At 40.7% G+C, this 11940-nt stretch overlaps 1 protein-coding gene across 1 annotated transcript in view; it reads right to left on the reverse strand.

The window, feature by feature from the left end:
• Positions 1 to 11717, reverse strand: part of plppr1 (phospholipid phosphatase related 1) — an 80719-nt gene extending 69002 nt beyond the window's left edge. The window contains exons 1-3 of the mRNA XM_056291153.1: positions 11658 to 11717; positions 6535 to 6723; positions 1409 to 1541 (exon numbers count right to left, since the gene is read on the reverse strand). Coding sequence (XP_056147128.1) covers positions 1409 to 1541; positions 6535 to 6723; positions 11658 to 11717 — 382 coding nt within the window. The remainder of the gene's footprint in view (positions 1 to 1408; positions 1542 to 6534; positions 6724 to 11657) is intronic.
• Positions 11718 to 11940: the final 223 nt, after the last annotated feature.

Consider the following 11940-nt stretch of genomic DNA (forward strand, 5'->3'; position numbering starts at 1 on the left):
GGTGGGCCAATAGGGGGCAGTCTTCCCTCTGGTCCTAATAAACACAATATCAAGTCCCAATGCAGTGACAGGGACACTGTGCTGGAGGAGACGCCGTCCTTCAGATGAGACGTTAAACCGAGGTCCTGACTCACTGTGGTCATTAAAGAGCCCATGGCTCTTATCACAAAGAGTAGGGGGTCCCTGGTATCCTGGAAACATTGGCAACCTGGCTCTCTCCATCTGCCCACCTCATCATCCCCCATGTTACTGGCTCAATGACTCCTCCCTCTCCACCTCAAGCTGATGTGTGGTGAGCATTCTGGAGCAAACTGGCTGCCGTGCACCACCCAGGTGGTGCTACACATTGGTGGTGGTTGAAGTGAGTTACCCCCTTCAATGTGAAGCGCTTTGGGTGTCTTGAAAAGCGCTATATAGATGTATTGCTGATGATGATGATGAGGAGGAGGAGGATGAGGAGGAGGAGGATATTGATGATGATGATGATGATGATGATGATTACCCAAGAACAATGCATTTCTGGTATTAATTGAGACTGGCCATGTAACAACATGAAATTAAGTGTTTTGATGGTTTAGTTGAGTTAAGTTGAGTTTAATTTAGGTTATTTCAGTTTAGTTTAGGTTAGTTTAGTTAAGTCAAGTCTAGTCGAGTTTAGTTCAGTTTAGTTAAGTTTGGTTTGGTTTAGATGAGTTGATTTGAGTTTAATTCAATTGAGTTTAAGTCGACTGAAGTTATGTGGAGTCAAGTAGAGTGGAGTCAAGTTGAGTTGAGTTTAGTTGAGTTCGGTTGAGCTGAGTCGAGTCTACTTCAGTCCTTTCCAGTCCAGTTGAGTTTAGTTCAATTTAGTTGAGTTCATCTGAGTTTAAATGAGTTGAGTAGAGTAGTTTATTTTACTTAGGTTTATTTAATTTTAGTTTAGTGCAGCGCAGCGCTGCGCTGTTCAGTTTATTTTATTTCAGCTCAAACTTCAGTTGAGTCCAGTGAAGTTTAGCTGAGTTTACTTGAATGTGGTTTAGTTGAGTTGTTTTTAGTTCAGTTTAGTTTAGTTTAACTTTGTTGAGTTCAGTTGAATTTAGTCAAGTTCAGAGAAGTCGAGTTGAGTTTACTTTAGAGGAGTCGAGTCCTCTCGAGTGCAATCAAGTGGAGTTCAGTTCAGTGTAGTTTGATTCAGTTTAGTTGATTTTAGATGAGCTGAGTTTAGTCGAATCTACTCTAGTCAAGCTGGGTTGAGTTTTATTTTACCAAGTTGAGTTGAGTTTGGTTCAGTTTGACTTGAATTTAGATCAGTTTGGTTCAGTTCGGTTCAGTCGAGTCAAATAGACAAGTCCAGTGAAGTTGAACTGAGTCTAGTTCAGTCGAGCTTAGTTTAGCTGAGTCCAGTTGAGTCTGGTCACGGTTCCCTTACCCGTGAAGCGGATGATCCGCCGGATGAGGGGGTTGAGGTGGCAGCAGCCTCCTGTGATGACGGTCTTCTCCTGCGCCAAGAGCATTTCACGCGTCGACTTCACCGCGTACCCGAAAACCTCGCCGATGAAAACCTGCACGCGAGCACGCACGCGCGCACCCCCCAAAGAAAAGGCAGGCAGGAAGACAGAAATATGAAGAGGACGCAGACAGGGAGAGGAACAAAGATAGACACTTAAGAATTACAATGCACAACGCAATAAATCTATTTCAATGTTCATTTTGCTACTGTTATGCTTATTGTTGTTGTTGTTGTTGTCGTCGTCGTCACTTTTGTCTATTTTCATCACTATACATGGTATTAGCATTGTTGACTTCTGTCAGTATTGTTGACTCGTTGTTCATGTTTTGTTGCCATGTGCTGCCTGTACAATACACGTGTGTTGTTTTCACATCCGGTGAGAGTGAACTGAGCTACAAGTGGGCACCGAAAGGCAGCGGCAGAAAGACGCCGACACAGAAAAAGAGGCGGTGGTAGAGAGAAAGAGAGAAAGAGAGAATTTGAATTTGAAATGTTTTATCTTGCACGGTGCTAACAAAAGATCCTCGTGTCAGCATGATAAATAACACACATACAAAAAACAATTCATGCTCATCACACAAAACACGATGATTGTCATGTACAAATCACAGCAGGCACTTTCACTTAAAAACGACACCAAAACCTCACTCCTCGTTCTCCCCTGAACACATCCGAATCCGAATCCGAATCAACTTTATTGGCCAAGTCAGCCTATGCACACGAGGAACCTGACTCCAGTTCACAGCAACTTCCAGCACTGGCAGACATCAAACCAAACCAAACCAAACCAAACCAAACCAAACCAAAACAAACCAAACCAAACCAAAACAAACCAAAACAAACCAAAGTAACCAAACCAAACCAAACCAAAACAAACCAAAACAAACCAAACCAAACTGTTATGCTCGCGCACCAGAACCTGACCCGTGTGGCGAAACCCAAGACAGACAGACACGAGATGACTTCTAAGTCTACAAAGGGGGGTTTTATTGTGGGAGGGAAATGTATGGTGAAAAAAGGCGTTCTGTTAGTGGGATGTGTGAATAAACTATGTGTGGTGTCCCGTGGTTTGCGTGTATAACTATGTGTGAGTGTTTTTAGCCAATGTGTGGTGCGGTATGTAAATGACCAGGAGGTGTTGAAGAAATGTGCGTGCACCTGGCGAGAAAGTCCAGTCCGTGATCCAAGAGGGGTTGTCCGAGAAAGTCCAGGTCCGAGATCCGGGAAGTCGAGTCCGAAAGGAGGGGTCCAGGTAGAGGGACAAGGGGGGAGATCGCAGGAGAGGTCCGGGGAGAAAACGTGAAGGTCGCTGGGGACGAGGGAGACGCGGGGAGTCGTGGAAGTCGCGGAGGGAGAGTCTTGGGAGGAAACAGAGACACGAAGATAAGACACTGGGGAATAAACAGAAAGCAAGGAACGCCGCTGGAGGGCTTGTCAGAACTTTACCGCAGGGTTCAGTACGTCGAAGCACTGAGAGACGTTCTGGGAGGCTTCTTGTAGAAGGCTGCCTGATTGCCACAGGTGCGCCTGATGGATGATGGCAAACACCTGGTGCAGTGCAGCGCTCGTCTCCTCAGAGCGCGAGCCGAGCGCTCGGATGTTTCCCGGCACGTCCGAGCTGGGGGAGTGGCTTGAACGTGCCGGGGAGGCAGCTCGGGGCGGTGTAACCACAACACAAACCAAAACAAAACAAACCAAACCAAACCAAAACAAAACAAAACAAAACAAACCAAACCAAAACAAACCAAACCAAAACAAAAGAAAACAAACCAAACCAAACCAAAACAAAACAAACCAAAACAAAACAAAACAAACCAAAACAAACCAAACCAAAACAAACCAAACCAAAACAAAACAAACCAAAACAAACCAAACCAAACCAAAACAAAACAAACCAAACCAAACCAAAACAAACCAAACCAAAAAAACCAAACCAAACCAAAACAAAACAAAACAAACCAAAACAAACCAAACCAAACCAAACCAAAACAAACCAAACCAAACTAAACCAAACCAAACCAAAACAAACCAAACCAAAACAAACCAAACCAAAAGAAAACAAACCAAACCAAAAGAAAACAAACCAAACCAAAACGAACCGAAACGAACCAAACCAAACCAAAACAAACCAAAACAAACCAAACCAAAACAAAACAAACCAAACCAAAACAAACCAAACCAAAAAAAAACCAAACCAAAACAAACCAAAACAAACCAAACCAAAACAAACCAAAACAAAACAAACCAAACCAAACCAAACCAAACCAAACCAAAACAAAACAAACCAAACCAAAACGAACCGAAACGAACCGAACCAAACCAAAACAAACCGAACCGAACCGAACCAAAACAAACCAAAACAAACCAAAACAAACCAAAACAAAACAAACCAAAACAAACCAAACCAAACCAAAACAAAACAAACCAAACCAAACCAAAACAAATCAAAACAAACCAAACCAAAACAAATCAAAACAAACCAAACCAAAACAAACCAAACCAAAACAAACCAAACCAAACCAAACCAAAACAAACCAAACCAAACCAAACCAAAACAAACCAAACCAAAACAAACCAAAACAAACCAAAACGAACCGAAACGAACCAAACCAAACCAAAACGAACCGAACCCGAACCAAACCAAACCAAACCAAACAAAACCAAAAAAAATCAGAAGAAACAAATGGAACAACAAACAGGACATTGGAGGCAAGCGTGTCCTGTCCATGTCCACGTTTACAAAGTGTCCCATTGACATATAACAAATGTCTGTTATTGCACCATGCTGTTAAGTGTTCATGACAGAGATGGCCTGTGGTAAAAATAAATATGTCTGGTGGTTTTGGTGCACATTGCTCTGTGGTGCTTGTCAGATGGTAGGAGTTCAAACAGACGGTGTCCTGGGTGGGGGGGACTGTGCTGATTGTGCCCGCCCGTTTCCGGGCTCTAGAGGTGTGCAAGTCCTGCAAGGTGGGCAGGGGAGTACCAATGGTTTTTTTCTGCTGTCTTTACTGTTCGCTGCAGTCTGTTCCTATCCTGTTTTGTTGCTGCTTCAAACCAGACCGTGATGGATGTGCACAGGGCAGATTTAATGACTGCGGTGTAGAACTGGCTCAACAGCTCCTGTGGCAGACCAAATTTCCTCAATTGCTGCAGAAATAACATCCTTGTCGCCATCCTGGATGAGTCCGATGACCATAGTGTCAAACTTCAGTAGTTTAACAGCTTGCTCCTCGGAGGTGCAGCCATCGGTGCAGAGGGAGAACAGCAGTGGAGAAAGGACACATCCCTGGAGGGAACCAGTGCTGATAATCCGTATACCAGAAGTGACTTCTCCCAGCCTAACCTACTGTTTCCTGCCTGTCAGGAAGCTGGTAAGCCACTGTAAGATGGCGGGGGATACAGTGAGCTGGAAGACTTTGGAAGAGAAGATTTCTGGATTGATGGTGTTGAACGCTGAGCTGAAGTCCACAAACAAGATCCTTGCATATGTCACTGGGCAGTCACAGTGTTGCAGGATGCAGTGCTGTCCCATGTTGACTGTACCATCCACTGACCTGTTTGACCGGGAGGCAAACTGCAGGGGGTCCCGCAGGTTTCCTGCGACATTCTTAAGGTGGGCCAACACCAGTCGTTTGAAGGCCAACAGACGTCAGAGCAATAGGCCTGTACTCATTCAGTCCTGTGATGGAGGGTTTGAAGCAGGAGGGGATTTCTCATGGCTCCGGGGTTCTCAGAATCAGAATCATGTTTATTGGTCATACAGGTTTGCACATACATGGAATTTGGCTCCGGGTTCGTGGCTCTCTTAGTGTACTTAACATAGATAACAACACTACAGCTCAACAATTTTCAGATATAAACACAAGGACTGACTTATACAGGTGAAATAAGGGGTGATAAAGTGCAGTGGTGCAGAGGATATATCGGAGATGCTGACATAGATGCCTGAGGTAACTGGATATGACAGAGCGTACCAATATACATACAATGTACATTACAGTCTACTACTACTACTACTACTATTTTCAGCTGCTCCCGTTAGGGGTCACCACAGGGTTTCCATCTCTCCCTGTCCTCTGCATCTTCCTCTGTCACACCGGCCACCTGCATGTCCTCCCTCACCACATCCATAAACCTCCTCTTTGGCCTTCCTCTTCTCCTCTTCCCTGGCAGCTCCATATTCAGCATCCTTCTCCCAGTATACCCAGCATCTCTCCTCCACACATGTCCACACCATCTCAATCTTGTCTCTCTTGCTTTGTCTCCAAACTGTCCAACCTGAGCTGTCCCTCTAATATACTCGTTCCTAATCCTGTCCTTCTTCATCACTCCCAGTGAAAATCTTATCATCTTCATCTCTGCCACCTCCACCTCCTCCTCCTGTCTTTTCATCAGTGCCACTGTCTCCAAACCATACAACATAGCTGGTCTCACAACCATCTTGTAAACCTTCCCTTTAACTCTTGCTGGTACCCTTCTGTCGCACATCACTCCTGACACTCTTCTCCACCCACTCCACCCTGCCTGCACTCTCTTCTTCACCTCTCTTCTGCACCCCCCGTTACATTGGACAGCTGACCCCAAGTATTTAAACTCAAATGCCTTTGTCACCTCCACTCCTTGCATCCTGACCATTCCACTGCCCTCCCTCTCACTCACCTATAGGTATTCTGTCTTGCTCCTACTGACTTTCATTCCTCTTCTCTCCAGTGCATACCTCCACCTCTCCGGGCTCTCCTCCACCTGCACCCTACTCTCGCTACAGATCACAATGTCATCTGCAAACATCATCATCCATGGAGACTCCTGCCTGATCTCGTCCGTCAACCTGTCCATCACCATTGCAAACAAGAAAGGGCTCAGAGCCGATCCTTGATGTAATCCCACCCACCTCCACCTTGAAAAACAATAACAATAATTATAACAACAATGATAAGGATAAAAATATTAGTAATCCCAACAACAACAACAACAACAACTATAATAATAATAATAATAATAATAGTAATAATAATAATAATAATGAGAGCACTGTCACTCACCACAGCAATGGGGGCAGCAGCCACCACACAGTAGAGGAGGAGCGGGGAAATAAGCCCCGCCTCCTCACCGCCAGGATACGGCTTCATGAGCTCGGCGTCATTACAGAAGAAGCCTTGCACGTGCACGCCCAGCAGATCCGTGCACTCCATGTAGTACGCCAGCAGGGCGGTGCCAGACATGATGACCAGCTGGAAGAACAGCATGGAGGAGAGAGAGAGCGAAAGAGAGACAGAGAGAGAGACAGAGAGAGAGAGAGAGAGAGAGAGAGAGAGAGAGAGAGAGAGAGAGAGAGAGAGAGAGAGGGAGACACAGATAGATAGATAGATAGATAGATAGATAGATAGATAGATAGATAGATAGATAGATAGATAGATAGATAGATAGATAGATAGATAGATAGATAGATAGATAGATAGATAGATAGATAGATAGATAGATAGATAGATAGATAGATAGATAGATAGATAGATAGATAGATATTCTATGGTCATTTTGCTTAGTAAATATATACATATACAGCCACCACACACTCTCTCTCTATCTTCAAGTGTTATTAAATATATTTATATTATTTATAAAATATTTAATTATACAACAACTCTGTGTTGATATTCCACTCCTCTGTGGTCTACTGTGACGTCTTATCTTTATGTTATGTATGGATATATATTCATAACTTCTCTTTATGTTGTGTATGGATATATATTCATAACTTCTCTTTATGTTATGTATGGATATATATTCATAACTTCTCTTTATGTTATGTATGGATATATATTCATAACTTGTCTTTATGTTATGTATGGATATATGTTCATAACTTCTCTTTATGTTGTGTATGGGTATATATTCATGACTTCTCTTTATGTTGTGTATGGCTATATATTCATGACTTCTCTTTATGTTATGTATGGATATATGTTCATGACTTGTCTTTATGTTGTGTATGGGTATATGTTCATGACTTGTCTTTATGTTATGTATGGATATATGTTCATGACTTGTCTTTATGTTGTGTATGGGTATATGTTCATGACTTCTCTTTATGTTATGTATGGATATATGTTCATGACTTCTCTTTATGTTATGTATGGATATATGTTCATGACTTCTCTTTATGTTATGTATGGATATATATTCATAACTTCTCTTTATGTTATGTATGGATATATATTCATAACTTGTCTTTATGTTATGTATGGATATATGTTCATAACTTCTCTTTATGTTGTGTATGGGTATATATTCATGACTTCTCTTTATGTTGTGTATGGCTATATATTCATGACTTCTCTTTATGTTATGTATGGATATATGTTCATAACTTCTCTTTATGTTATGTATGGATATATATTCATAACTTCTCTTTATGTTATGTATGGATATATATTCATGACTTCTCTTTATGTTATGTATGGATATATATTCATGACTTCTCTTTATGTTATGTATGGATATATGTTCATGACTTGTCTTTATGTTGTGTATGGGTATATGTTCATGACTTCTCTTTATGTTATGTATGGATATATGTTCATGACTTCTCTTTATGTTATGTATGGATATATATTCATAACTTCTCTTTATGTTATGTATGGATATATATTCATGACTTCTCTTTATGTTGTGTATGGATATATGTTCATGACTTCTCTTTTTGTTATGTATGGATATATATTCATAACTTCTCTTTATGTTATGTATGGATATATATTCATGACTTCTCTTTATGTTGTGTATGGATATATATTCATGACTTCTCTTTATGTTATGAATGGATATATATTCATGACTTCTCTTTATGTTATGTATGGATATATGTTCATGACTTGTCTTTATGTTGTGTATGGGTATATATTCATAACTTCTCTTTATGTTATGTATGGATATATATTCATAACTTCTCTTTATGTTATGTATGGATATATGTTCATGACTTGTCTTTATGTTGTGTATGGGTATATGTTCATGACTTGTCTTTATGTTATGTATGGATATATGTTCATGACTTGTCTTTATGTTGTGTATGGGTATATGTTCATGACTTCTCTTTATGTTATGTATGGATATATGTTCATGACTTCTCTTTATGTTATGTATGGATATATGTTCATGACTTCTCTTTATGTTATGTATGGATATATATTCATAACTTCTCTTTATGTTATGTATGGATATATATTCATAACTTGTCTTTATGTTATGTATGGATATATGTTCATAACTTCTCTTTATGTTGTGTATGGGTATATATTCATGACTTCTCTTTATGTTGTGTATGGCTATATATTCATGACTTCTCTTTATGTTATGTATGGATATATGTTCATAACTTCTCTTTATGTTATGTATGGATATATATTCATAACTTCTCTTTATGTTATGTATGGATATATATTCATGACTTCTCTTTATGTTATGTATGGATATATATTCATAACTTCTCTTTATGTTATGTATGGATATATATTCATAACTTCTCTTTATGTTGTGTATGGATATATATTCATGACTTCTCTTTATGTTATGTATGGATATATGTTCATGACTTGTCTTTATGTTGTGTATGGGTATATGTTCATGACTTCTCTTTATGTTATGTATGGATATATGTTCATGACTTCTCTTTATGTTATGTATGGATATATATTCATAACTTCTCTTTATGTTATGTATGGATATATATTCATGACTTCTCTTTATGTTGTGTATGGATATATGTTCATGACTTCTCTTTTTGTTATGTATGGATATATATTCATAACTTCTCTTTATGTTATGTATGGATATATATTCATGACTTCTCTTTATGTTGTGTATGGATATATATTCATGACTTCTCTTTATGTTATGAATGGATATATATTCATGACTTCTCTTTATGTTATGTATGGATATATGTTCATGACTTGTCTTTATGTTGTGTATGGGTATATATTCATAACTTCTCTTTATGTTATGTATGGATATATATTCATAACTTCTCTTTATGTTATGTATGGATATATGTTCATGACTTGTCTTTATGTTGTGTATGGATATATATTCATGACTTCTCTTTATGTTATGTATGGATATATGTTCATGACTTGTCTTTATGTTGTGTATGGGTATATGTTCATGACTTCTCTTTATGTTATGTATGGATATATATTCATAACTTCTCTTTATGTTATGTATGGATATATATTCATAACTTCTCTTTATGTTATGTATGGATATATATTCATGACTTCTCTTTATGTTGTGTATGGCTATATATTCATGACTTCTCTTTATGTTATGTATGGATATATGTTCATGACTTGTCTTTATGTTATGTATGGATATATATTCATGACTTCTCTTTATGTTATGTATGGATATATATATTCATAACTTCTCTTTATGTTGTGTGTGGATATATATTCATAACTTCTCTTTATGTTGTGTATGGATATATATTCATAACTTGTCTTTATGTTGTGTATGGGTATATGTTCATGACTTCTCTTTATGTTGTGTATGGATATATATTCACAACTTGTCTTAATGTTATCCAAAGGAGTGTAATCAAGTGCAAGTGGACTTGGTATATATCCTTGAAGACGTGTCGCCTCTCATCCAAGAGGCTTCCTCAGTTCGTGCCTTTCTGACTAGACCAAGCTAGTCTGACTGGCTGCTGATGACACTCAGCATTTATCCTCTAGGAGTCGTTGTCAGAGCTATAGATGTCCATGGCTCTTTGTGTTCCGATGTTTACCAACGCCTGTCGCTAACAGAGCCATATAGATGAGTGGCTCTTTGTGTACCGATGTTTGGCCGCGCCCGTCGCCATCGCAGCTATTGATTTGCATTTGTTTAGCAGCGACGGTGGTTGGGGGTGTTAGTCTCGACTTCCTTGTTCAGTGGTCATGAGAGTGGTTGGAGTCGTTAGTGAGCGACTGTTGTTCTTGGAGGCCAGGCTTCTTGAGTCTCCTGGGTAGAGATGAAAGGACGGCATTGTAAGTGGGAGATAGGTTTTTAAAGCTCCCCTCAGGAACACAAACACCTGAGGGGAGCTTTAAAAACCTGCGGCTACCCCAGTTGGACCTTTGTGAAACCTGCAACAGGTTCCAGAAAGACCAACCAGGTGAGCGAGGAGGAGAAGAGGAACAGAAGGAAGAGCACAGTCATCCCGTATGTTTCTGGGGTCTCCGAGAAACTCAGGAGAATTTCCAACAAACACCACATCCCGGTACACTTCAAACCCAGCAACCCACTCCCACAAAGACTGGTTCATCCCAAAGACCGTGTACCACACACCCGGAAAAGCAGTCTGGTGTATGCTGTACAATGCAATGAGGACTGCACTGACCTATACATAGGAGAAACCAAACAACCACTACACAAACGGATGGCCCAACACAGAAGGCCACACTCCTCAGGACAAGACTCAGCAGTCTATCTACACCTAAAGGAGAAGACACACTCCTTCCAGGACAGCAACGTACACATTTTGGACAGAGAAGATAGATGGTTTGAAAGAGGGGTGAAGGAAGCCATCTATGAGAAACTGGAAAAACCATCCCTCAACAGAGGAGGAGGTCTGCTACACCACCTATCTCCCACTTACAATGCCGTCCTTTCATCTCTACCCAGGAGACTCAAGAAGCCTGGCCTCCAAGAACAACAGTCGCTCACTAACGGCTCCAACCACTCTCATGACCACTGAACAAGGAAGTCCAAACTAACACCCCCAACCACCGTCGCTGCTAAACAAATGCAAATCAATAGCTGCGATGGCGACGGGCGCGGCCAAACATCGGTACACAAAGAGCCACTCATCTATATGGCTCTGACAACGACTCCTAGAGGATAAATGCCGAGTCTCATCAGCAGCCAGTCAGACTAGCTTGGTCTAGTCAGACTAGCTTGGTCTAGTCAGACTAGCTTGGTATAGTCAGAAAGGCTCAACTGAGGAAGCCTCTTGCATGAGAGGCGAAACGTCTTCGCGGATATATACCAAGTCCAGTTGCACTTGATTCAACTCCTTTGGGTGACAACCATGACGACCTGGATGAATGAGAACATTCACAGACTTGTCTTCACGTTGTGTATGGATATATATTCATAACTTGTCTGGATGACACATCATGCTCACCTCCAGGAAGATGAAGCAGGGGATGATGGAGGAGCTGTGCTGGGTGTGGTTGGAAGCCATCTTGTCCCCTGGAAGATGGAGGAATGTATGTCTGCGTCCAGTAGCGTGTTACTCTACCAAGACAAAAAGACAAACTTGAAAACAAGAATGAAAATAACGACAAGCTGGAGCTGCTGGAGGCGGGGTGTAGTGTTCTGCACCTCCACCCAGGTTGGGTTTTCATTATACACACACACATGCAGTCCAATAACCTGAATGGAATCACAGCACCTGTATCACGAGA

This window comes from Lampris incognitus, chromosome 12 (genome assembly GCF_029633865.1).
Source record: "Lampris incognitus isolate fLamInc1 chromosome 12, fLamInc1.hap2, whole genome shotgun sequence".
In the NCBI taxonomy this organism is placed as follows: Eukaryota; Metazoa; Chordata; class Actinopteri; order Lampriformes; family Lampridae; genus Lampris; species Lampris incognitus.